Source organism: Desmodus rotundus, chromosome 6 (genome assembly GCF_022682495.2).
Source record: "Desmodus rotundus isolate HL8 chromosome 6, HLdesRot8A.1, whole genome shotgun sequence".
Classification (NCBI taxonomy): Eukaryota; Metazoa; Chordata; class Mammalia; order Chiroptera; family Phyllostomidae; genus Desmodus; species Desmodus rotundus.
Window position 1 is genome coordinate 101,972,020 of NC_071392.1, and position 26,835 is coordinate 101,998,854.

Genomic DNA, 26,835 nt, shown 5'->3' on the forward strand with positions numbered 1-26,835 from the left:
GCAGAAAGGCGGGAGAGGCCAGGGCAGCCTCTGTGCCTGTCAGAGAGTCTAGCTCAGCACAGGGGGCCTGAGGGGGGCGCAATCCACCGGCAGGAGGGTGGCTCAGAGGAGGCAGAGGTTGGCAGGGATATGGGGCCCCAGGCTTACTGCAGCTGGGTCCTGGGAACCCCAGTCCCCAGTCAGGCCCTTGACTGGCTTCAGGATGGGGTACCTCTCATCAAAACCACCTTCCCCCACTTAGGCCCCCACAGGAAGCTCTCGGGAAGCACTGGGAATGATGTGGTTTTGAAACCTTCCAGTCTCCAGCCCTGATGGGGTGGGGCGGTTACTGGCAGGGGAGGAGTGTTGCCGGGAGAGTCTGATACAGGCCCACGCTCCCTGTCCACGACTTCCGACCTCTGTGGCTTCACCAGGCCACGAGGCTGGCAAATAAGCCACCCAAGAGCTATGCTTCAGAACCTCGGTTCGACCTCCTTGTCGGCTTGGGCAACTGCACCTGTGCATGTGTGCGTGTGTGCGTGCAAAGGTGCCGAGCATCCTCAAATTGTGTCTCATTTCCCCATTTCCTGGCAGTTGGTGGGGACCAACCCTCTGCCCCACCCCACCCCGGGCCCACCAAGCACTAACCATCTTCTCTGTCTTGCTGAGGTTGACGTCCTTCCTGTTCCGGCGACGCGCCTTTGCGTCCTCAATGTCCATGAGGCGGATGAGGGGCATGGTGCTGCCGCCCAGCAGCAGGATGGTGAAGAGCACGATGATGATCGTGGTGGTGCCGATGAGCTGCCGCTTCTCCATGGGCTCCAGGTCCAGGTGTAGGCTCAGGGCATAGGGGATGGCGCCCCGCAGGCCTGGGGGGACAGTGAAGGGCGTGAGAGGAGAGGGGAGTGGCACCCTGACCCGGTTCTCTGGGCCAGTCGGACAGCCTACCCTATCTCGCTGGAGAGCACAAACATCCCGTGAGGCTCTAGGGTGGGAGAAAAGCAGGCCGCAGAGAAGTGGGGCCCGGGGGAAGCTCCCCTCCGTTCCCACTTCACAGCGTGGTTGGGCAGATCACGTGAGCTGCCCTGTGCAGGCTGCGAAGTATAGCATGCGCACTTATTTATCCAGCCCAACGCTCACGTTTAGAAACACGAGGGCTAGTGCATGCAGACCAGGCCCTCCCTGCACACGCAGGGCCCGTGCTGAGCGCTCTGCACACGCGGCCTCGTTTGCTCTTCACAGGAAACTGTAAACCAGGTCCTGTTACTCCCCACAATCCACTCAGGAGACTGAGAGACTGCGTCCTCCCAGGGCCACCCAGCCTGCAGGCAACAGCACAGGAAGTGGCAGGTCCAGCGCCCCCTGCTGTGCAGCTCCTGGCAGCACCAATGGGCTTGGGGCTCTGAGTGACTATGGGCTCCCGAAGCACACTCGTTTCCAGCAGGCCACATGTGCCCTCTACATGGCGTGCACCTTCGCAAGAGGCATCTTCCCTCCACGGTTCATTCAAAGCTGGACTCACCACTAAACCACATGATGAACATCATCTTCGGGGTGATTTTATGATCACGGAAGAAATTCAGGAGGTAGGAGAGAGGGAAAATGTTCACCGCTCTGCCGAACAGCACAAGCACCTGTTAACAGCGACGGACAAGTCTTAGACAGAAACCTCTGGTGCTTCAAGTTGAAGCTCATTGCAGCTCACGCAGGCCTTGTAGCACACCCACTCCAAGCAGAGCATTCTCTCGGTTACAAAAGGCGTGAGCAACACGACACTACTCAGAAACCCGGCTGGGTGGGCTGTCCTTGCCTGGTTTCTGCGTGTCTGGGAAAAGGTGAAGTTTGTACACTACATCTCAGCAGTCAGAAGGGGCAGACTGACCAGGTGCCGGTGCTGGCTTTACTGATGACAGCAGAACAGAACTGAATGCCCAGGGGCCACGCAGATGCACCCGGAGGTTAATTTAAGGGCAGCCTAACTCCTCCACAGGTGCTCCGCCCTGGGACGGGGCTGTGCTGATCGTTCCCAAAGGGCTAGCTCTGGAGGGACAGACAAGGGGTCCCTGCCTCTCTCGGGGGCCTACTCCTCAGGGGAAGGAGGACAGGCTGGGAAGGGCCAGCACACAAAAGCTGCTCCCTGAGCGAAAGGAACTCGACGGCTGGTCCTCAAAGGAGGTCACACAACCCAGCCAGCTGCTCGCCATGGCTTTTGGTTGCTGACCATCTCCAAAAGCATGTTTGTCTTAATAAAATACAGCTTCATGTAGTTTAAATCTTATCTAAGTGGGTACTTAGATCTCCTTATTAATTTACTTCCATGTTTCCAGGCTCGGAAAGGATAGTATACACAAGTACATAAAGCAGGCTCCAAGTTTACCCTTTGAGCCAGCTCGAACTGAGTGTGCTTCGGAGCGTGTGCCTTGGATGGTCAAGTTGACAATGGCTCCCAATCATCTCACATTTACGTGCCAGACAACGTGCTGAGCATTTTCTATGCATTTTGTTAAATTTGGATCCCTGCAATGGTCTTACGAAGTAGGTGGCACTGTCTCCATATTAGGGACAAGGAAAGGGAGACACAGAGGGGTTAAGTAACTGGCCCAAACCGAGTCACACTCCAGGCCCCCTTCCCTCCTTCCTTTCCTCCCAGCCCACGGCCAACATGGCCTCTTCTGGGCTTCACCTGCCGGCACCCAGTCTTCCGCCCCCACACTCATGTTTCAGTTGGACCAAAAGTGGCCCCTTGTCCCCAGTGCCCACCCTAAAGACTGTCATACTTTCTGAAAAGCCTTGCTGCTGTCCTCTTGTCCTGAAACCCGAATTTGGAAGACACCAGTGACAAAAGCTACGCACTCTTACTGACTGACAGGTGAAAGCACCTGGGTGGCAAGGAGAACCATCTTTTTCCCGAGGGCTCCTCATCTCCTCTGTGTCTCGGGTTCCCCATACGCCAGCCAGGCAGGCCTCCGGGGCGTGCACCCGGCAGATGACCGTGCACAATAACAGGTTCACCTCCCGAGAGCCATGTTTCGTTAAGTGGGGCTGGCGGTAACAGTTAACTGAAGATGAATTATGATAATTCAACAATAGTAAAGTATACTTCTTAAGCGCGTTATTACAATGGGATCTAAAAAGAGGACAAAAAGATCACGTTGGGGATGCAGGATGGACCCACAGGGGGGCCTGTTGAGATGCAGAGCACAGACAGCACCCGGGGACACCAGGCTCAACGCCCGACTGGTCAGATGCCTGGGACAGCTGGGCCTTCCTCTCGGATGCTGAACTGTTCTTTTCTCCACAAGGATCTGATTCTGCTGCAAACAATTAAGCTTCTACTTTCCTTTTTTAGCGGCGCATTTTAATTTGTCTCCTCCTGCCACCCCCAGTGCAATCGGAACAGTTTCCCGAGCCCTCCTGATGGTGAGCGGCACCTGGGATGAGTCCCCTGGGTGGCGCTCCAGGGGGGGAGCCGGCATCCTTACTTGATACAAGTGTCCGAGGTCATGCCAATGCACGGACACGCCTGGGGGAGCCACAGTAAGAAATACACTCCTGACACGCTACCCAGAAAACTCGGAGAAGAAAAAGAATCATCCCCAGTTCTATCAGCACTGGGAACACTTGGCTAAATTTTCTTTACATATTTTCTTTTTTCTATGCATAATGTTTTCACGTGGTTATGCTCAAATACATATTCAATTCTGAAATCTGCTTTTACCACCTACCATAAAAATTCATAAGCTTGTACTTTTAAAAGAAGCCTGTAACATTCAAGACCATTTAAAATTTCAAAAGAAACCAAAATCCTCTTCTGGGGATATTCATTCATTTAACTCCATCCCTTTACTGTATGTTTGTGATTTTTTAACAAAAGAAACTTTAAACAAAAGAGTGTCTATGTAGCTGTTGACTTCGAACAGTTAACAGTTACATAAATGGATCCGGAACATGTGGTTACTGAGCTGTGAATACGCAATTAAATAAAAACGAGGAAAATACTTACTATGCACCAGACGACAAAGGAAATTTCAAACTTGTGAGGGAAACTAAAAATGGACAGGCCAAGAAACGCAAACACACATGTTTCTGAAACAAACCAAAGAATGGATTATTCAGCCCCGACTATTTCTTCCAACACAGACTAAATTGTTAAGCAAGCAAACGTTCACAAGTCAGTCGGAATGCAGTGTAACACCGGCTTATTTTCTGGGACATCCTGCAACCAATACCTGGCGAAGCTTGTCCTACGATTCTCTCACTCTTCTCTGTCACACAAGCCACATGTGCTTGCTGCTCAGAGCCTCCTAATTTAGTGAGGCAGTTGTCAAGTACTCATGCAAATTAGCACCCAGACCACTTGCTGAACACCGATTAGCAAGGGTGCCGACTGCTGGCAAAGTGGCAAGAAGTCAGAGCCAATGGCTGCAGGGGCCACGTGACTAGTGTGAAAGGGCCCTTTGCTATCTTCCTGGCCGGAGCGGACCAAGCCAAATGACGGACCTCACGTTCTTAACGCCACCGCGGGTTTAGAAGGTGGCTCACCCCCTCAGGGTCTGCAGGGAGAGACACATTGCCAGCCCCTGGCTTCACTCCACAAGCCAGAGAGTCCAACACGTACGCTTGTTGTACAAGCAGTGGGGGTGTACCTTAAGGAAAAGCACCTTGCACGTTTCCAGCACTAGGTCCCTGCTTAAACTGTGACGTCCCCCAGACAGCCCCATAACCAGGGAGAAAAGGCCATTTTTAAATCGTTGAACATCGTAATACAGTGAGGCTGTTTTAAAAGCATTTCGGCCCTGTTTTTCCTCAAATGTATACATTTTTAAAACAGGTCACCAGCTGGACAGTAGATCCGCCCCTCTCCTCCTTGAATTTCCTTCTGATCCATTAAATACTTTTTGTGATGTTTCCAAATCAGCTCATTTAGAACACACTGGGATCTATGTTATGCTTTTCTTTGGCAGCATAACTCCTGTAGGCAAAAGCAGGTTCACGCAAAGCAGTTTATTCTTGTATTATTATTATTTATTGTATTAGTTTCCGTACAAACAACTGTACATGCACCTCCGCCCCACCCTGTTTGGGATGTCATGGTTAATTTAATGAATCCTTTGTTGTTGCTTATTTCAGCTGTTTCTACTTCTAATATTACAAACAACAGGCGCTGTGATTCTGCACAGGCGACATTCCTGGCGGTAGAACTGTGGGTTGAAGGGCACGAGCCTTGTACACTCAGACGTGCTGCAAATTCCGGCTCTGCACAGAGATGGCATCAGCAGACATGCCATCCACAGGCCTGTTTTCCACACGCCTGTGTCGGAAGTGGGTGCTGTGGAACCTAAAATGCACTAATCTCTTGGGTACCAAGCAGAATTTGATGGATGTTTTGCCTTATACCCTTTACCTGTGAGAGCCAAGGTCAGAGTCTTTAGCTGTGACTTTCTGAGAGGGGTGCACTGGGAAAAATACCGACTGGACCGCAAGAGACAGACCTGGCTTCAGAGTCACTTTTGAGCCCTGTGACTGTGGGCAAGTTGTGTGACGTGTGAGCCTCCTCACCCAGGGAATGAACAGCCTGCCCCTGCCTCCTCGCACGTGACAGCGTGGAACTCACGCTTCCAAGTGAGACCAGCCTCGCTGAAGTACCGGGGAGATGCTGATGGCGCTGGCTAGGGCTCGGACACTTGGCACCAGAGCAAAGGGACAGGGTGCGTGGTCCCTTCACCCCCCATGCATAAGCTAGGGAGGAGGTATGCGTGTGGGGCGGGGGGCGGGCGGCAGCCATCCTGGTGTACCCCAGCTCAACAGCGATGCCTCCCCAAGTTGTCTTTCAAGGGGCCTGTGGACAAGCGTGGGAAGCGCTGTAACTACATTTCTCTCTCAGAAATTCACAATGCACACTAGCTGAAAAGTCTCGCGGTTCAGGAACTTGTTAAACTTTACTTACCCCAGGACTTCCCAAACTCTCGTTTTGACTATGGAGTCTTTATTCCCCTAACTCTCATCAATATCAGTTCCAAAGGAAAACGTTTTTTGTTAATGTCACTTTAATACATTAAAATGCATGAGTCTCAAATGTTCATAATTAGGAGTTTTCACTATTTTTGGTTTTAAGATTGCAGGCATCAGATGTTCCACTTGTTGGGCATTAGGTTTACGTTATGGAATTGAAAAGCCAGAGTAACTACCAAAAGATAAGGGGGTGTATTTTCTGGCTCTGAGGGTTTTCCTGCCTCTCTGCCAGGAAAACCCTCAACCCCTCAAAGAGGGTGAGAGGGATGAGCAGCTGCGGGCAGGCCCGCGCAGAGCACAGAACGGCAGAACTCACCACACAGGAAGGCCACGGTCCGCAGGGTTTGCTGCATGAGGATCTGGGTGACCGGGGACAGGTTGTGGTGCGTGTAGTGGGACATCACGATGCCTGAGAACAGGATGGCCATGATGCCTGGGGAGGGACGAAGGGGCTGAGTGAGCAGAGCAGAAGAGCGCCTACCATGTGACCCACAAATAGTAGGTCCCGCTTCCTACAAGTCCCTGCAGCCTAAAATGTTACGTGTTCTCAGAAAAAAGGAAAGAAAATACTACCTGAGGCCTCCCAGAGGCTGCAGAGAAATGCTAAGGCCCCCTCTGTCTGGCAGCTTCATCACTGGCTGGCAGACCTCGGGCCAAGTTCCCCCCAGCCCCCCGCCAAGCCCGTTTTCTTTTTCTTTTTAGAAGATTTTATTTATTTTCAGAGAGGGTGGAGGGAGGGTGAAAGAGAAGGAAAGAAACATCAGTGTGTGAGAGAAATGTGGATTGGTTGCCATGCCCCCATCTGGGGATCTGGCCCGCAGCCCAGGCATGTACCCTGACTGGAATCCAACCAGTGACCTTTTGGTTCACAGGCTGGCGCTCAGTCCACTGAGCCACACCAGCCAGGGCAAGGGCTGGGGTGGCAAGAGCTTAGTTTTCTCATCTGGACAATAGGACCAATGGTACCCACTCATGAACTGTTAGGAGAGCAATGAAGACAGCCATGCAGAGTGCCCATCACAGGACAGGCGTGGGCTGTCACTGCCACCCACGGACAGAAGGAGGGACAGAAAGCGTAAGGATCTCGGTAGATTTTAATTTACTTTTTAATACTTTCCTTAATTTTGAGTTCCCCTATAATCACCACGAAATACGCTTACAATATAGAGAGGTGCATTATAACAAGCAGTGCCTTTTTCTTAAAGCCCTCCATGAGAGTCTATAACTTCTGTTGTTTACTAACATTTTTAAACATTTTGATTTATTTATTTTGTATTTTAAAATTTTATTTATTTATTGTTAGAGAGAGGGGAAGGGAGAGAGAAAGAGAGGGAGAGAAACATCAATGTTTGGTTGCCTTTCACATGCCCCCTACTGGGGACCCAGCCTGCAACCCAGGCATGTGCCCTGACTGGGAATCGAACCTGTGACCCCCTTTTGTTCACAGGCCAGTACTCAGCCACTGAGCCACACCAGCCAGGGCTTCTCTCCTAATGTTTTAAGTCTCCACGTTGGGCTGTTGCCCCCCTCATGGCTGAAGCACTGCAGGTCTCCTCTCAGAGTCTCCCTGTCTAGGGTCTCTATTTCATGTAAGGATGCTGACATTTTTATAAAGTTGCTAAATAAGCAAATGTACAAATATATATATATGAACTGCAGGTCAGACTTTACAAGCAAAATTCTAACTCCTGTTATTTTGTAGAAACATGGACTAATCGTGAACTTTACCTTTATGAAAGGGTGAACATTCATAGAACCACATCAGGGACATTTCAATGGCTAAGCTTCCTGTATAAACAATCCCCTACAAGATATAGGAAGACCCTACTCTTTGGCCCAGAAGGCATGTGCTGACCCAAGTGACAGCGGAAGCCAGAACATTTTATCTCCTAGCCCTCCGAGCAAACAGCACATTCTTTGCTCTTTCATTTTCCCGAAAGGAGGAGGCTGGACAGGGACACTCCAGCGACGCTGACCACAAGCCACTCCCAACAAGATGGGAGCAGGGGAAGCAGGGGGCAGGAGGCTTCCATACTTGCTCCTGCAGAACGCTGAGAAGACTGTGGCTGGGCCATTCGGAACCACTGCGCTGCGAGATAAAAACCACGCACACGACAACCAACCTCTGGTGGCTCTCCCGTAGGATCCTGCAGGTGACCACCTGGAAAGCTGGCCCTTCCTGACCCTTCCATAAGCCATCAAGAAGCAAAGCAAAGGGAGTCGGTGGAGAGACAGATCCTGAGTCTGGAGCTCAGTGGAGACTGGAGGAGAACAGGGCAGCAAAGACTTCTGTGGTTATGCACTTGGCCTCGTGCAGAGCAGGCCAATGCGGAAAGGTGCTCGCTTCCTGGCTTTCAAAGGGCGTTGTCTCACCAACCTGGTTTGAGAAGGGTTACCCATTCATCAGCAAAGCTGAGACTTTGGGGTTCTTACCTTGAAGGAAAAGTCACCCCAGAGGAGCTTGAGCCCCGTTTAAGTTGTGACACGAACAGCTGCCTCCCCATGTGGCCGTCCTGCCCACAGAGACAGGGTGTCACAGCCCACGGACCCTGACATTAAACAGCCACTCCGGAGAGCCAGGGCCAGAGAGTAAAATTAAAATAGAGTGGGTGAGCAGCCCGTGGGTGAAGAAGGCACAAGCGAGCCCATCTACAAGGCGGAGGGCGGCCCTGTGCATGGGGCCTCGGGCTGACCAGCCTTCCTGCTGGTTTTCTGAGAGATGCCATATATCTGTTTCTTATGGGAAATCTGCTAACTTAATGATGTAGCTAATTCAAATGTTTAAAGATTTTCTGTATGTAGATGAACAGGCTCTGTCTGGGGGATGAAATTAGACCAGATGAAAATGGGCCTCTGGCCTTTACCCCAGGCTAGCGTGGGATCAGGGCATCTCTGGCTCCTAGGGGCTGAAGGAAAGAGTCAAGGTCAGCAGTGGGTGCAAAGGCCTGAGGGACAGCTCAAGTGTCTGCCGTCTGTGCTCTCCCTAAGCCAAAGGCGGCTTCCCCACCCCCCAGACTTCCCTCGTCCACTGTAGCTGCCACCCGGTACACAGGCTGTAAAGACACTAGTGGATGGAATGGCGCAAGCAGGCCCGTTTCTAGGGGTAAAAATGCCCTGTAAGGAAGACTTCCTGACACATTTCTTTTAGATGGAAAAATCATTTAAGGAGGCAAATAAGAGTGTAGCAAAACAGTCAGTCTCCTGGAAGGGAGGGAGGAAGGAGGAACTCCATTTCCAGTCTCAGTTAAATCCACCATTCTAAATGCAATAAGGAATAGAGAAGGGATTCAAGACCAAAAGGCAGACATTGAAGGGTAGCACGGTACAAGTTCCACTGCTTCCTGTCTTCCTGTGGGTCAAATACAGTGTACTTCTGGAAGGCTGAGTCAAACCATAGTCAGTTTTCTTTGTTAACTACCCAATACTAAATATAATTTTGCTCTAAAGCACCCAGGCTCAGGGGTATAAAGAGAATCTCCACCTTCCCAGAGGTTAACTACCATTAACAGTTTGCTATGCAGATTGCCAGTTCTATTACTCTGCCATTATCAAGTTTATCTTTAAAAAGTAATAAACAGGATCCGATTAGATACATGGCATGTACTGCTAGCCCAGCAATTTTTGCAAAGGCCTCCAAACGTGCCTTTGCGCAATTAGCAGACTCCCACCTCCTTCCCAGGCTTACAGAAGCCGGTGGGCCGGGGTCCTTGCCCCGCTGTTCCAGCCACGCTGCCTTCCTGCTCTTCTGGAGCCTGCCTAGCTCCCTCCCACCTATCTTGACACCCTTAGCACCTACTGTTCCTGCTGCCAAACACCCTTCCTCAGATCTGCCTAGGGCTGGCTCTTTCACCACACAGGTCTCAGCTCCACGGCCACCTCTTCGGGACCTTCCTACCGTCTCATGATGCTTCCGCCCCAAGCCACTGTCTACCACATTACTCTCTTCCTACCATTTCCCACTGCCTGAGATTACGGCGTGTGCCTGCTCATGTGCTTACTGTCTGTCTTCTGCAGGCAGGAACTCGATCTTGTCTCATTCACCACCGTGGCCCAATACCCAGGACAGTTCTCGGCACACGGTGGGTCTTTAATAAATACTCACCGAATGGCTGCACGAATGGTAACTTTCTTCAAATTTAACAATATATTTTGGAGTGTCAGTGCAAATAGAACAAATTTGCGTTTGAAGCGGCTGCACAGTATGCCACAGTGAGAGAGGGCCGGAGACTGCTCCCGCCACCAGTGAACACAGAGCGGCGCCGCAGAGGAGTTCCTTGGGCATAGGCCTGTGTGTGTGGGTGCCGGGCAACGCACCCCGTCTTTGGCTGACAGGTTCCCTACTTTTATAGGAAGTGTTATGTCCTGAAAGCTCCCCTCTCTGTGACTCACCTGGAGAGAGTGTGGCTCTGCCCCAGTCCCCCTCCCTCAGCCCAGAGCTGGCTCACCTGGCAAGGGGCAGGGCTACGCATCTTTGGCCCTGTAGAGCCAGAGGGCAAAGCAGCCCTCAAAACTGGCTTGAATGAAAAATCGGAACAGGCTGCACTGATAGAATTAGAACGAAGAGTCTGAAAATAGCTAATGCTTCCAAGGAAGAATTAGGGCAAGTGTTCAATTTGCTGTTGAAACCAGGACACTTTGTGAGTGAAAGGGGGTGCTGTTAATTTATTGTGTTGGGAAAGAAGGGGGAAACTGTACAGTTGCCCCGGTGATACCACGATGGAGGCCTCTGTCAGGACTCCACTCGCATAGGTCCCTCTCGCCCTCGCCGCCAGCCTGCGAGTGGCACTTGTGTTACAAGGGGATGTGAGCATGCTCAGAGTGGTTAAATCCGCTGTCGGAGGTCGCATGGCTACTGATGAGAGGCGGCGCTAGGATTCGAACCCAGGTCAGTGTGGGGCCCTCAAGCACTGTGCTCTAAACACGTGATTTGGGTGTAAGACTGGTGCGGAGAGAATGTCCTGCTCAGTGGCCACGGGACCCACTCCCTGTCAGTCCTTCGTGAGAGTCAGGCAGAGCAGAGCACGAGAGGGAGGGAGAAGAGAGCAGAGACATCTGCTTTCCTGTTCGTGCTCTTCTGGTGGAACGCACACAGCACGCCAGGGGCATCTCCCCTTCTCTGAAAACTGTGTGGCAGATGTCCCAAAGGCCCAGAGGTGGACCATGAGTTCTGGGCTGGCATGTGCTGTCCTTGGCCCCTCTAGTCAGAACTGCAAAGGTCCTTAAGGAAATGAAACCCCTACCAACAGAAAACACTGCCTCTGTGAAGAAAAGACAAGGAACATGCTCCCTTGTTTTAACCACAAATTCCAAATGGATGTATGAAATGTATCTTTGCCACCAGGCACTTGATGTTCAGCTCAAGGGGTGGGGAGCAATTAGAAAAAAAGAGGTAAAAATAGCTAGGCCAGAGCCAAGTGATTCACAGGTAATGTTTATGTAAGTGCCAAAACTCTGGGACGGCGGGAGAGGAAAGTGAATGGCAGGTAGTGGGCTGAAACGTCCCGAGAAAACTGGCTTGGGATTAAAGAACAAAAACGAAAACAAAAAACCTTGATGTTTACAATGAGTTCTCCAGTGAAAACGGCCAGAGTCCTCCCTGCTTTCTCCTTGGCAAGGTCTGCTCACAGAACACCCGCGTGTGATTCCACAAAGTGATCTGTGGAAAACTCTGTTCAGTGGAACCACTGAAAACCCGTGGGGACTCGCGCTTTGCCTGTGAAGAAGTAATTGCTACGCAAATTGCTGCCTTGCCATAAACTGCTAGAAAACTTGTAGAAGATATTGAATAAAACTGTCTTCTGATTGGGTGCTGGGCAGGGTAGGACTGCGATTCCCAATAGACGGGAAACAAACAAGGTGGCCTCTCCTACCCCAGGCCCCGGCCCAGCTTACCGCCTGGACGTGGTTCCCAGGCTGAGGCTCAGAGAGGGGACCCCCAAACCCAGCCCAGCCACCTCAGTCTGGTTGAGAAGGGGAGACCGAGAGCTGGAGGGCACAGAGCAGCAGAGTACCGGCGCGGAGAAGCAAACGGAAACTGAAAGCTCCCGCAAGCTGCGGTCGAGTCCCCTTGAATCCTAGACTGAATCCGATCTGCACACGCACGGGTGAGAGTACAAGCGGCTGGAAGAGAATCACTAAAGAGGAAAAGGCTGAGCAATTCCCCAGGCACGTGCAAGGCCAGGAATAATTCGTGTTCCCACAGGTCAGAGTGGAGTAACCTCCTAACACACGGGACATGGGGCAGAGTCCTCAGAACGGCTGTGCTCCGGACCTGCCCCGACAAAGGTTAAAAGTAAACCTCAAAAGGATGGACTCTAGGAAACTTGGATATATGGCAAAGAAAATCCCAGTCTGTGAAGAATATACTAAAATCTAATAAGCAACAACATAACCAAGTTCATAATGCCTGGTATCCAATCAGAAATTAATAGGCAAGCAAACGGCAGCGGTACATGATGAACAAACTGGAGAGAATGAATCAACAGAAACAGACTCGAATCAACAGAGACGACGGAACTAGCAAACAAGGGCGTTCAGATCGCTGTTATAAATACGCTGCACGTGCTCCAGAACGCAGACGATGATGAATACAATACACTCAAGACACCATGTTGCTCGAAAACGTTACGGTAACTAAAAGAAATAAGCCACAAACGACTGCACACCACATGATTTCACTTCTGTGACGTTCTGGAAAAAGAACATTACAGTGACCAATGCAGCTCCAAGGGTGCCAGCGCCCAGGGAGGGCCCCCAGCAGTCTGACCCCATCCTCAGGGGAAGGACCTTCGGAGCCCTTGTTCCGGGAAAGAGGCACAACTGAAGTGACGCTGTGATCCTGCTGCAGGACGGCCGCTAAAGTGAAAGGGGACTGTGACACCCTGAGGCCCTGGGTGCAGCCAGGTCTACATCCAGGTGTATCCCTAGGGGCCAGGAGATTCCCTTGGTTGCTTAAGCTCTTCTGAGTTGTGCCTGTCTCTCGTGATTGCCAGTGACCCAGCTGACATAACCTCTCCCCAAGCTGGACAGCATGCCCCCCGCCCCCCAGCATGTCAATGCTCTCGTTCACTTACCCGAGAGGGAGATGCCTTCCGCGAGCCCGTAAGGAAGATACGCAAAAATGATCATCATGCCGAACTCCAAGGAAGGTGTTTTCCTCAAGTCAATGTGCTTGAGCACGTAAATGACAGTTGTCAAGGAAAAACAAAGGACCGTGGATGGGACATCTAGTGAAGTCACCAAATGCTGCCTTCCAGATACGTTAAGTTAAACAATGGATACAAGATTCTGGAATGTTCTGAGCTAACTCGTGAAAATCTGTCATCATGGATTTTTTTCTTCACAGGGAGACTGTAGTTTTAAGAAAGGGAACCTGACAAAACTAAGAAATGTAAATTCCTGAGACAAACAGTGGGGGGAAATTAAAATCGACCTCAGTCAGCTCCTTTAAAAACGCTGACTTGGAAGGTGGGCAACGTGCCAGGGCTGCGGGCGGCAGAGCGAGGGCTGCAGACGGACTGGGGACAGCTGGGTCCCTTCCGGGCCTTGTCACACTTTCACCTCCTCCTCCTCCATCGGATGAGGTGAACTAACAGGGTTTCCAGACTCTGAGGCTCAATGCCCCAGTGGAGAGCCGCCTGGGGCCGTCCAAACTCACGCTCCTAGGAAAGGAGAGTCCCCTACATCTTCCAACACTGTCCCCGTGCGCCTGGCTTCATTGCCACAGATGCTCCCCACCCCTCATAAGAAAAAGATAAGTATGGAGGGAAGTATTAGGCTGGTGAGAGTTTTCTGCTCCGTTCTGTTTATTGGCGCAATATGAGAAGCTGTCAACCAAGTCAGCAGAGCATTTAGACTTCTGGACAAGGGAGGTGACAGGAAAACTCCACAGGATGGCAGACAAACGTGCCTGTCACAGGCGAAAGAGGCTTTTCCGGCCATCTGGGAGACACGCTGCTGGTGGGGGAGGGCCAGGTGGCCGTCTCCCTGAGACGCAGGCTTGGCTGGCCCGGAATGGTCGGTGCCTGTTCCTGTCACGGCCATGACGAATTTCCTACAGCAATAAAGATGTCGCCGGCCTCCACAGGCCTCTTTCCTTCTCTGGCTGGAAAAGCTTATGGGTTGTTAAGCAAGAAAAATCAGAGCAAATAACTTAGACGAGCTCTCTTTGAAAGTCTCTTTTCTGGTCCTTCCAGATAAACACTTCCAGATTTTCTCAACTTGACATTTTCAAGTGAAATTAATTTCCAGTTTTTTTAATGTGAAAAGTGAGACAGCAGAAAATGAAAATCATCTGAATGCAGTTTTCATACTCTCGGAACTCAGAAGCCTCCGGAATCAGGCCCGATATCCAACAGTGCACATGGTCTTTCAGCTTTAAAAAGTGGCATTCGGAATCTCACATGTTAAATTTAAAAATCTTTGAGTTTAAATTAAAGTGCTCCTGGAGCCAAAACTAAGCATAAAAATTCTCCATCACACACCACTTCCGACTAACACTGGTCCCCTTAAGGGGCCGGAGAAAAAGGCTGGAGATGGAGGTGATGAATACCCTCCTCACCCGTGCCTGCTCGTCACATTCAAAGGATATTAATGCAGAGATTAAGCCAGTAAGAGTGCCGAGCGCAGCTGAGCCAAAGAACATTTTGAGGAAATAGCCAAGGGCTTGTAAAAATGTTTGCCACCCACTGACATCTGACATATTTTTTCTTGTTAAACCTTCAGCTGTGCTAGGAAATAAAAGAAAAACAGAAGGAAGTTAAAATGTTATAGACAAAGTTATTAGAAATTAATTTAGCACACAAAGCTTTTTCCTTGACTACCCTCTCATTCCTTTGTCCCACCATTCAGGGCGTCACAAATGTTTGTTCACCTGCTTTGTCCCGGGCCCTGTGTCAGTTCCCAGGGGTTCCGAGGTGAGGGCCAAGCCCCTGCCTGCGAGGGGCTCCCCCAGTCTAAGGAGATGGGACACATGACCATCTGGGGTGAGGTCACAGGGTTATGGCAACACAAAGGTCGTTCTGCACGACGTATGGGCTGGGCTTAGGGTTGGGCTAAAAAACGACGAGGGAAAAGCACCGGGCAGGGGGAACAGCATGTGTAGAGGCAGAGAACCCGAGAATACAGGCACATTCTGGGAACATGTGATTACATAGGTCAGTACGGACAAATGCAGAAAGAGAATGGGGCGGGCGCAGCGGGGAAGACAGAGGCAAGATGGGAGGCCAGAGCAGCAGGCAGCTCAGGACCTGCAAAAGGCTTTTGATGAAGCAGGCTCAGGGTTGCTCGTCCACCGTGGAGGCCCTGGGAATGTTTCCAGCATGGGGGGATCCTGTGGTAAAACCTGAAATTGAGGCTGGGGTGTGCAGTCTGGTTAGAATGGAGCCACGTGAAGAACCGCTACTAAGTAGAATCAGAGAGGGTGGATTTAGGAGGCAGGAAGAGGAAGAACTGAGAGAGCTTTCCTTTCCCTGTAACAGAACAAAGTTAAACTGTCAGAGCCATTAAATTCAATTGTTGGTTTTACCCCCAAAGGGAAAGCCATTATACCATTACAATGGGGTTATTCTCACTAGGTATCCTTCTCTTACAGTCAGATTCTGCCTTCAGGCTGTTTCTCAAATCCATCAGCTTCTCTCTCTTCCTGCCCTCCAGTGCTGTCCCTGAATTTCTGCCTCACTGATCTCTACAGACCTCCCTGTCCTCCTAGGGACCACCCCATTCTCCACCCAGCAGTCCGAGTTCTCCCCATAAAACAAACGCACATCTGACCAGGTTACTGGCCTGTTCAGAACCCATCAGCAGCTTTCTTGCTCCTTTGTAGGAGGACGCCTCGTCTTCTGAGCTTGACCTTGTTACTGGCACTGAGGTTCTTGGGTTCCCCAAAATAGTAATCAAGAGGAAACCCCAGAGAAATTTCCAGACAGATTTTATGAAGCTTGGGCTAGAGCACAAGGGAGGCAGCCAAGAAGAAAGGACGGTCCTCTAAACTGGCTGGGGGCTAGCTCTGCTTAGCTGCTTTTACAAGCTGGGGACAAAGCAGGCTTGCTCGAAAAGACAGGTGTTTTGAAAAGGCGGGCTTGCAGGATTTTCCACTTCAGGGTGGGGCGACTTCCTTTTCCTGCCGTTGCCGGTTCACTGCATTCACACCCGCGCTGTGGGGGCAAGATGGCAGAACCCTAGGAAGGTTGTACAGCAGTCAAACCTTGGTCAACTGCACTTGCGGGTCAGTGGTTTAAGCAGGCAGTTAGAGGGAGATGAGATCAGCTACCTCTGTGATTGGGGTAGGGAGTGGAGGGGTGGTGACGTTTCCGCATTCCTTCTAGTCACCTGGTCTCAGCTTCCTGGCCACCCAGTATTTTCCATTTCCAGGAGCAAGTTCCTGTGCTGTTTCAGCCTGACTCTGCTCCCTGCCACACCTCTCAATCCCCTCTCCTCATTCAGGGTGGGCCCCGCGGTCACCGGCACCTCCTGGTAGTTACCTCTCCCTCCTCCCTGGCTCCGGCTAACTTGCCAGTTTGTTTCTCAGAACCCAGGGTCAGTGTTACTTCCTCAGGGACCCCTGCCCTGGGCCCTTCATGCAGACCAGCCATTACTCAGGCTCTCCTGCTGCTGCCTTCTCCAAAGCAGCTGAAAACTAAAAGAATCGGTGCATGGGCACCAATCCTGTTCAACAGCTGTACGTCCAGGGCCTAAGGCAGCGTCCAGCACCCAGAAGACACCCAGCACACTTTTGCTGAATCAGTAAACAAAGCGAAGAATTGTCAGCAGTATTATTCAGCTTCATTACTCAGCATTACATTAATTGGTATAATTATAAACCCGGATAATCTCTGATTAAAGGGTAGCCAGATCAAACAACCTCAGGAAGCCTTTTGTGGGGATTCACTGCACAATGTAACACAAGTTTCTGCCAAGTCCTGTATGGAAAAAATCTTTTTTCACCCGATCGTTCTCCAAACTCACCTCAATGCACCACAGCTCCCATCCCCTCTCCCCCACCAGGAGACCACAGGTTAACATCCTGCCTCGGGGAATGCTGGGCTCCAACTAGGCTCTCACCGGGAAAGTGCTTTCGAAGGCTAAGGTCGCCCAGGGTTCCCCGAGGTCTGTGGACATGCACAGTGTCTAGCCCCTGGCCCAGGAGCTCACTGGCTGGTACACCGGCCAGTGCCACGGCTTTTTTATGTGGCGGAGGCTTAGGCCGATGGTTTCTGAACTCAGGATGAATGAAAGCAGCATCTGGACTCTTTCTGGCCTGGTAATTTTCTACATTTTATTTCTTTTCAGGTCATGTTTCTCACACCTTACGAATATAAAACAATGCTGCTTCAGGATCCATTTCCTGAGCTTAAGCTGTAGCTCAAAAGGTTTGTGTAGCACAAAAGGTTTCCTCCACAGTAGTTATTTTAAGAATAAATTGTCATAGCAACAAATCAAAGGTAAAAATAATTTAAAGTTAATGACGAAACAAGATACTTAGTTTTCTGGCACTTCTGAAAGTGAAAACATTAAAAAATGGGTAGTTCAGTCTTATATTCAGTTCCAAAGATAAATGTGTCAGATCACTTCGAAAATGATCATTTATGAAGGATACCCTTAAAAACGAGGCATGATCCTACCTTATAACCAAGGAAAGCTGACAAAAGTTCCCTCCTGTAATGCCAAAAAAGGGGGCGGGCCTACCGTGCCCCTTGCTCCCCAACCTGTCTTCTATCTAAAAACGCCCACTGACTCGCTAGACTGCCACCCGAGAAGCCTCAGGCGACCCCTGCGGGGTGGCTGTGCCCCTCTTGCCACTGTGTTTACATCTCTGACAGCGTCCTTCTCTCACCTCGGGTTGAGTTCGTAGAGTCCAACCGGTCTCTGAACAGTGTCTGGGCCATACAGGGCCCCGGACAAGTGCGGATGGAGGACGACCAGTGCGTCTAGAGAGTCAGGGAGGCTGGCTGTGGCTTAGGGCAGTGACTCCCTGGCCGCCCGCGTCCCACCAGTGGGGGAACTACGTGGGCCTGTGTCCACAGACCCAGTCTGGGGACCTGCCGGCACAGGTGACCCCGACCTTCGAAAGCACCTTGCCAGGAAGAACCTTTGTCTACTTTTAACAAATGACTCCATCATTTCTCATTTTAAAAAGAGAGTATCTCCTAATCTTTGGCCTTTTTTGTGACAAAGAGACCTGGAAAAGCTCGGAAAAGGTCCTATTTCTGACTGATTTTAAAAAACAAAATAAATTGGAGACAAAGCAATTGAGTTTAGCTCCTAATGTATGAAAATAGCTCATGACGTCACCTCCGATTTGGGCACAATTCCTTATCACAAGCGTTGGATGTGTGCAGCCAGGATGTGTGATCGAAGTCACAACCGGAAAGCTAAGAAGCTGTCAGAGTAGATCTTCAGAAAAAATATAAGCATCCAGTTTCTTAAAGGTCTCATAGCAAGATGTGTGCGGATTTCCTAATAAAGCTACAGAAAACTTTGTCAAGAGAAATGTGAAAAAGCCAGCAACAGGGGAAGATGATGCTACAGACGACTATTTTATCACCTCTGTCCCAGGGAAAAGCGACACTGCGGTATGAGGGTGTGAGCTCATCCACGTAAGACATACGTGTACTTCTACCCAATTGTTAACTGTGATTATCTCTGGGCAGCAATGCATGCAATTTTTCTTTCTTCCTTTCTTCTTGTGTGTGTTCTCAATTTCATATGAATTATATATGTATTATTTTTAGAATAACAAAAATATTTTAAAGTTTGTCTTGTTTAGGTTTGCTAAGCACTTCTTGCAATTAAGCAACCTTTGGTAAGTTCTTCCTACAGAAGTAGCATAAAAACAGAGCCAACAGTGAAACAGTAACGGGGCAGGCGCAGGAGGGCAGAGGGTCTCGCGTTGCTTGCTGTCAGAAGCTTTTCGCAGAGCACCACATTGCGCTGCTCAATCCTCAGATCCAGCCCCAGGCGGAGGCCTTACTGCCCTCACAGCCACCGACTACTGAGAAGCCCGCGGCTCAGGTGGTGAGGGAGACGACCCAGGGTCGCATAGCTGTGAGTGGCATCGGTAGGTGGGACAGGTAGTAAACTAGGCAGGGAGGGGGAGGGAGACACGTCCCACCCTCTGGCTCAGCTGTCCCGAGCTTCGTCCAATAGGATTGTCAGGTCTTCCGACCATCACAAGCAGGGATAGCGCAGGAGGAGGGGGGTCCTGAGACTCTGTTGGGAAGGGGAGCCTAACAATTTCACTAAGACGAAGAGCCTTTACTAACAGGAAGAAAGCCTTTGTAGCTGTACATTATTCCCAAGGTTTAGAAAGGGAAGAAGGAGGAGGAACCTAGAAACTGAGTAAAGTATACAACCCCTGAACCCCAATAGCTGGTGCACTCGGATTAGCTGGGTGCCCACTTGTAGCCTCGGCTCAAGCGTATAAAACAATCTCACTAACAAACTTACTGACAACTTTATTTCCTCCCTGCCTGGGGCATTCAGACCAGCTGGGTGCCTCTCGCAGCTCTGCGCTCTCGTGCGTTTCACACACAAACTTGCTATCCCATTCCCACCATACGGGTTGCCTCTCCCTTGCATCCTTCCCTTGCAAGCGACCAAGACCTGAGAACAAGCTGGGGGGGCGGGGCCCTGACTCTGGATCTGTCCCCAGTAACAGCATCACCAGGACTTGAACCCAAGTCAGCCTGACTCCAAAATCTGGGCTCTTTCCACTATAAAACATGCTTTTAGTCCAGTGTAAGAATTTCAAACGTAGTTTATGATAAAGCTTTTAAGAAAATGCTAACTACCACAGAATGTTAGGGTTAGCAAGGAAGCTTGTGACAAAGGAAACAGTCAGAATTCAGATCATGGAAACTCTACTCTCCAACAGAACACCGACTGGCTCCCCAAATCCTCCTGACTCATCAAATCGCACACTGCACAGGGCTCTTCTCTCCAACTGCTCTGTCGGTGCCTTTTCTGGCTTTTGGCAGAGCTGTTTGGCTCTCTTGCCCACATATGCTAATGAACACCACAAACACAGAGTTCAAGGGTAAACACATTTGAAATTATCTTGAATTCCTTTCTTTTCCCAAAGACATCTTATGATTCACCTTTCGTTGCTCAGATCCTATCAACAAGGGCAGTGACACCGATGCACATTTGAAAAAGATCTGCGTTTTCCAAAGAGGCTTTCACCCAACGCATCTTAAGGCGGGATGCCCACCACGTCCGCTATCCTCCTCCTTTCCAGCTGGGACAAGGAAGGCGACCTGCGACAGCTCCCAAGTGGGGAGCAAGGTCCCCGCTGTTGGGTCTGCGGCAGGGCAGTCCACATGCTCACCTCTCAACGGGCTGCTCCGTCCTCGTCTGGGGAAATTCTTAAAAACCCAAGTTCTTAGGACTCAGACCAGTCACTTGGCTTAGAAGCCCTGGGGTGGGCCTGGGAACGCCGCATTTAATAAGCCCCCCCAGCGATGCAGATGAGAAGCTGCGCTCCAAGCTACTGCTACAAGGCGGGTTATAAGAGGCGGATGGCCCCTGACAGTATCCCTGGGGCATGTCCACGCTGGTCGGGGCAGAAAGGGAAGCCGGTGAACCCATCACCCTGAGGACAAGCAACTGCACCTATGGCTGCACGGAAGCCTCTGTCCTTTTGTGCCCAGGACCCCCATTCCGTCCCCCGAAGAGGGCACACTCACTTGGTCAGGACAATGGACACGGCATCGTTGAGGATACTCTCTCCAAAAACCAGCATGTTGAGCACTGGGTCCACGTGCAGTGCGTTGAAAATAGCGATGGTGGCCACTGGGTCGACGGCAGAGATCAGGGAGCCGAATGCAAAACTGCAACAAGGGGCACGGGAAGGGGAAACTCTGTAACGCGCCTCACGTGGTCCACAGATCCAAGCAGTAAAGCCAGGGCTGTACTTGATATGACGTAACAGCGCACCCACTGTGGCTGAAGTATTAACAGGCGTTGTGTATTTTTTCTCCCTACGATACTGGTGATTGACACTGAGGGTGGAGCAGTGAATGGCCACTCGAAAGAGTGGTTAGGAATGGCCTGGTGGTCCACTACGCGCATCAAGACTCCGTGGAGCAGCGATGGCGGGAGACTTTGGTTTGCATGCGTGGGACCCCAGGCTTGCTGGTCAGAGCAGCCGGAAGCATGATAGCTCAGGGGCCGCCCCCGAGTGGCCCACGGGCTGCTGGGTCTGAATCCTGCTCTGCCCCTTGCCACCGCCCGTGCCCAGCCCCAGCCCCCACTCCTATTCGTATCATCTAAAAAATGCAAGAGCAGCGAGGCGCTAGCGTGCTTCAGGAACAGGGCGGCTTGGCTGGCAGACACCAACCCCAGAGCTGCCTCCCGCCGGGCCGGCGGCTCTCGTTGATAGCGCCCATGCAGGTCTCATTACCTCCAACAAAGGTGTATTAATGTCTTACTGTGTTTCAGGCACCAAGGCTAATGGTAACAGCAAACCTTTATGTGCACTGACCACGTCCCAGGCACTGTACGAAGCGCTTTACATGGAGTGGCTCAGGAGTCCACCCAGCAGCCGTATGAGATGTACTAGGACTGCCCCGATGACACAGGAGAAAACTGAGTGGCAGGGATGCCGCTTGTCCAAGGTTGGGCGGCTAACAAGCGGCAGAGGCAGGATTCAAACACGGGCCATCTGGCTCAGAGTCGGTGCCCCTACCTAACCACGACACTGGATACAGCAACATCCAGGGACTGACACCAACTCGGAAAATGACATCTTTTACGCAGGAAATCAGGGTGACAGAGAAAGAGTAACTTGGAAGGGGGGAGGGATGCGCTGTCAGATTGGGTGGTCAAGAAAGGCCTCTCTGAAGAAACAACACTCATCTGAACAAGGACCTGGACAAGCAGCAGGTGGCCAGGCCAAGATCTGGGGCCGTGGCAACGGCAAGCTGCCCCTGCAGTGGGAGTCAGCTTGGCTGCCTGAGAAAGAAACCGGCGAGTGTGGGGGCTCTGTGGTCAGGGCGAGGGCGAGTGGCAGGAGACGGTAGGGGCTGGCAAGGCAGGCAGGGCCTCATTGCCCCCGGGGGCTTTGCGGGCCACCGGAAGAGCTGATGACTTATCTCAGCCTGTTTGTCCTTCCTCTCTTCGGTGTTCCTGCAAGCCTTCTACCCCTCAGACTGCTGTGGCCTTCTGCTCTACACGGGCAGAATGGGTAGGCGTGCCCCTCCTACAACCCAAGGCACAACAAGGAGCCCGAGTGTGAGGGCCCTGCGCGAGAGCCGTCAGCCAGAGGCTATCCACTGTCCACTCTGCCATCCCCAGGGGCCCTCGATGGTCACTGCACTCCAGGCTCAGGGAGGGGAGCGCTGGTGGGAGGAGGTGCCTGGCTGCCTCACCAGGCACAGTTGTCTTCGGAAATCAGTACCCTGGGTCTTTGGATTTCCGGGGCAGCTCCCTGCGAGTTCAATTCCTGTGAATTCACGCTGGGGAGCTTGCTCACCTCAAGGAGGGTCTCCGGATCCCCGAGCTGAGGACCAGACCCAGACGGTCTCAGCTCAGACCCCAGTTCCCACTTTCCATGTCCTCACAGAAGTTGTGGCACACATTGTGAGCTGTGATTTCACCTGCCTCTTGCCTTCCCTGTGTCAGGGGTGTGGGCCCTGCATTTCAGCTGTGGGTATATTCCCAGGACGGGTACTGAGCGTGGCGCAGAGAGCTCTGTGGAAGGCAGACAGGCTGGAGGGAGGGAGGGAGGGAGGGAGGGGAGGCTGAGTAGCAAATGACCGCCAACCTGGGATACCCTGTTGGGCTGGCAGCCGCCTGTGGGGCCCTTGTGCTGCATCCCGGACAAGACCTTCCAGTCTCTCTTCTTTTATTCCCTCTCTCACCGCTTATTCATGGCAACTTTGCAGGGGCCTTGAAGGAAGCGAACTGTCTAAAAAGTGTATTCTGAGGTGGCGGGAGAGGCAGGGGTATGGGGGACAGCCCTGGGAGGCCGTGTGCCATGTGCTGACTTTGCTCTGCCAGCCAAGGGCCCCTCCTTCCATCCCCCAGTGCCACACAGCAGAGCAGACGGCCACAGTTCTCCCTGCTCAAACGCTCATGCACCCTGGTTTTGGTAACAGCACCCCAGTTCTCCTTTGAGGAGCCACTTCCCTACTCTCCATCCATGCAGTTTGTGCGGGACTCTAGGACTGGGCAGGGGATCCCAAGCTTGGTCAACCGAAGGCATCTTACCAGCTCATGGGGAATTAGTTTGGCCATTTGGCAAGGATGACTGAAGGGTGACACGATCCCAGAGCCATCGGTGCTGCCACATGGGGCAAACGTGCCCAAGGAGGAAGTCAATCAGGGAAGAGCGGAGCTGTGACAGGGAAGATTCCTGACACCGTGGGCCCCGGCCGGCTGTCATGCCAGAAGCCACCACTCTGGGGACACCTCAGTTCTATGAACCAACCTCCTTTGTCTTTGAAAAGCCACTTTGCACTGGGTTTCAGTTGCCCTGAAAGAGGCCTGCCTGATGTCCTTTGTCACAGCCCCTGTGGCATCCTGAACTGGCAGTCAGAAGCAGGAACCAGAGGGTGGACCGATGAATGGGTAGAGCAATGGAGAGATGGAAGATCCGTGTGAAAGCAGACATAGAGACAGAGCCAAACGGGGTGGCGTCACGTGGCCACCTTTGCTGTCTGTTTCAGGTTTCACAATAAAGGGCTAGGGGAAATGCTTTGCATAAACTACACAGCACATTCAGCTCTGGCTGGGGACCCAAGCTGGGGTGGAGCACTTCTGACAGTGACTATGGAAAGCCTGAAACAGGAGCTGCCTGAGTCATCAACAGGCCTGAACCTGAGGGGTCACGTGACTTGCCACCAGCTGCTCCACTTCACCCCTTCACGTCCCAGTTTTTACAAGACCAGAAGCTAGAAGTTCAACTTAAAAATGTGTTCTCTTGATTCCATCATCTTAAAGAATAGCAACATCAAGAAAACAAAAAGAGCCCTGGCCAGTGGGGCTCAGTTGGGTGGGGCGCGTCCTGTAGACCAAAAGGTCGTGGGTTTGATTTCCAGTCGGGGCACACGCCTAGGTCGCGGATTCGGACTGGGGATCCTATGGAAGGCAACTGATTGATGTTTCTCTCTCTCTCTCTCTCCCTTCTCCCTTCCCCCCACCACTCTCTCTCCACTCAGTGAGCATGTCTTCAGGGGAGATAAAAACAACAACAAAAAGGGAAACAGTCTAGGATGCTGAAATAATTTGGGATGTATCTGGGAGTAAAATACCTCTCCAGCAGAAATCTCACTACAATAAAATGCAACAAAGTTTTGGTTTCTTTTCTTCTTTTTTTTCTTAAATGTTTTCTCTAGTGCAGATGTCTGTGGGCCCCACATTTGACCTGTATGGTGTTTTGAAAAACTGAACAAATTGTCAACATTTAAACACCAGAAAATTCCCTATTAAAATCTAAAAACCTCTCTGGAAAATTTTTTTTTAAAATACCTAGTAATTCTGGGTGCATAAGGGTAACTAGTAGGCGGAGCTGGGGAGCGGCTGCCCCAGCCCCCTCTCGCGTGCACCTGGCCAGCTCCCCCGTGAACAGCTCTGCCAGGCCCTGCAGCTGTGTGGGTTTGCCACTGCGGGCTAGTTTTCCCAGAACACTCCCCATCTGGGGGACAGTCACTTTCCAACAGGAAACAAAGTGTCTGCACATGGAGGAAGAAACTCCGCCTGGCTGTCACTCCGCTTGTCTCAGGAACGGTTCTCTTACTCCTCCTCCTCGACACCCCAACCACCTGTTCAGTTTGGTTCCATGAGAGCTTGTCGGGCACATTCTGTATCTCTGCACAGTTGCCCCCAATCAGGTTGAAGGACTGAAGGCTGTGATACCTTCCTTCACTTGGACTGGGTTTGGGGCATTTCTTTGCACTGGTAAAACACCTACAAAATGCAGGGCACCAGTTCGAGTTTATTTCCAGCTCCTTACGGGACAGGAATGTGACTTTTGCTACTTGTTTATATATCAAAACTATCTTTCAACCAAAGCTCTGAAATTTATGCCCCTGGGAGAAAAATGAGATTGGACTTAATGCTATCAGAGGCACATTTCCCATTAAAAGGGCTCCAAGATTCTAGTCCCCCGGGTGCTGCTAAAGGCTGAAAGCGCTGGTGGGCTGGATGGGAGGGACCTGGGGCAGAGTGCTTGGACCGCTTCCTAGCTCCGCAGGCCTGAGGCAGGAAGAACCAAGTGCTGACGGTGGGCCCAGAAACACAGAGCAGGGCTGCATCCTCGCTGGACTCTTCAGGGAGGAGACCAGGCCGAACTCTGCTGATGCGCTTTTTCAGCACTAGATCTGGAAACTTCTGAGAGACAGCTGCCTAGGCTGCTTCTTGCTAAGCCAGTTATGGAAATTCCTGGACTGGGCTTCTAGGCAGCATCCCTGAGAGCTCGCTGGAGTAGCTTCAGGAGGAGGAGGACGTCCATAGTAGGGCCCGTGGCCCTGCCTGCTTTCCCCACTGTACCCCCCACCCCACACTGGGTGGGAATCCCAGAATAAAGATTTACATCTCACTCCCCCCTCCATCCTTAATCCATTTCAAAGTGTATACAGTTGTACTTTTCATTGTGGCCACTGAAAATAACTTAGAAATCAGCTGAAAAGGGTTCTTACTAATAAATAAGTGGTGCAGTGTGTGGCGTAGCGGGGAGGGGGCAGTTAACTCCTCCCCCAAACCCAGGGAGCTGGGTTAATCCCTGAGTTACTCCCTCCAAAGCTTAAATGATAGTAATCGTTTCAATCAGCAATGTTCTGACTAGAGATCTTCAAAATTTCCTCCATCTAGTTTTGATTCATTTCAGAGACCCGCATTAATTCAGAATAGATTCTACAGATAAGTCATCAGCAAAACCAAAAGAGAGAAAGAATAGAGAGGTACCACACCCAGGAATCAATGTCTCAAAATGCCCTCGGTCTCAAAAGTAGTCGCATGCGTGTTATAGTATGAAAGATTTACCTGTCTGTCATGTTGAGTTTAGAGATTACATCAGCCTGTAAAACAAAACACACAAACACACAGACACAAAAAGTCCCCCTGGAGAACAGCCAAGAAGATTGAAATGCCCGTTAGTGCTACATCACAAACCAACAAGGACATTCACCTTCTGTCCTCAAACCACTTAAAAAAATGTTTAAAACTCCTCCAACTGGTAGTTTACACATGCATCTGATCATCATACAACAGAAGTATGGAAAAGAATGCTACGTTTTTCAAGCCAAATGAACCACAGCTTTCTTTTCTAAAGTTTATTCGGATTTGGTACTAGGAGCTGGGCAATGAAGAAGGTTGCGTGACGGACGGGTTTACCCCGGTGCTGCCGAGGCGGCAGTGGAAGTGAGAGTCAGACGGAAGGGGCTTTAGAGCCCACGGCCCTGCGTCAAAGAAGCAGCACATCTGACCCCCGCAGGAGAAATCTGCCCGTCCCCCAGCTGCCCGAACTTCAAACTGACTTAACAGAACTCAAGCAGGCACACTTCCCGCTACTGGCCAGAAAGAAAAAGAACTGCCGTGCATAAGGCAGGACCACAAACACTGCCTTCCTGCAGGGGGCTGGGGGGTGGGGGAAGGGCTGATTTAAATGAATTCAAACAATCTGAACCCCAAGCACAGAACACCCAATTGGTGACCCTAGGACTGGTGTAGCAGTGGTGGGAAATCCAGAATATATAAGTGTACAGGCGGACACATTAGAATTGAGTGAACACGTTCAGAATCAGCTTTGATTTTTAAAATGCAAATTTTAATTTTAAAAAAGAGCATTTAACCCTGATTCAGTGTACCTAAGAACACAACCGATAGTGTTATAACCTGAAGATCTTG

The 26,835-nt window shown here is 51.1% G+C and overlaps 1 protein-coding gene across 2 annotated transcripts in view; it reads right to left on the minus strand.

The window, feature by feature from the left end:
• The window catches only part of SLC9A8 (solute carrier family 9 member A8), a 65,644-nt gene that overhangs the window by 8,086 nt on the left and 30,723 nt on the right, over positions 1 to 26,835 (minus strand). For both annotated transcript variants that reach the window (XM_024559891.4, XM_071221737.1), the window contains 8 exons: positions 25,972 to 26,006; positions 20,676 to 20,819; positions 14,582 to 14,720; positions 13,065 to 13,170; positions 6,308 to 6,424; positions 3,983 to 4,065; positions 1,502 to 1,613; positions 628 to 848 (listed from right to left, as the gene is read on the minus strand). In XM_024559891.4, the coding sequence (XP_024415659.3) occupies positions 628 to 848; positions 1,502 to 1,613; positions 3,983 to 4,065; positions 6,308 to 6,424; positions 13,065 to 13,170; positions 14,582 to 14,720; positions 20,676 to 20,819; positions 25,972 to 26,006 (957 nt within the window). The remainder of the gene's footprint in view (positions 1 to 627; positions 849 to 1,501; positions 1,614 to 3,982; positions 4,066 to 6,307; positions 6,425 to 13,064; positions 13,171 to 14,581; positions 14,721 to 20,675; positions 20,820 to 25,971; positions 26,007 to 26,835) is intronic.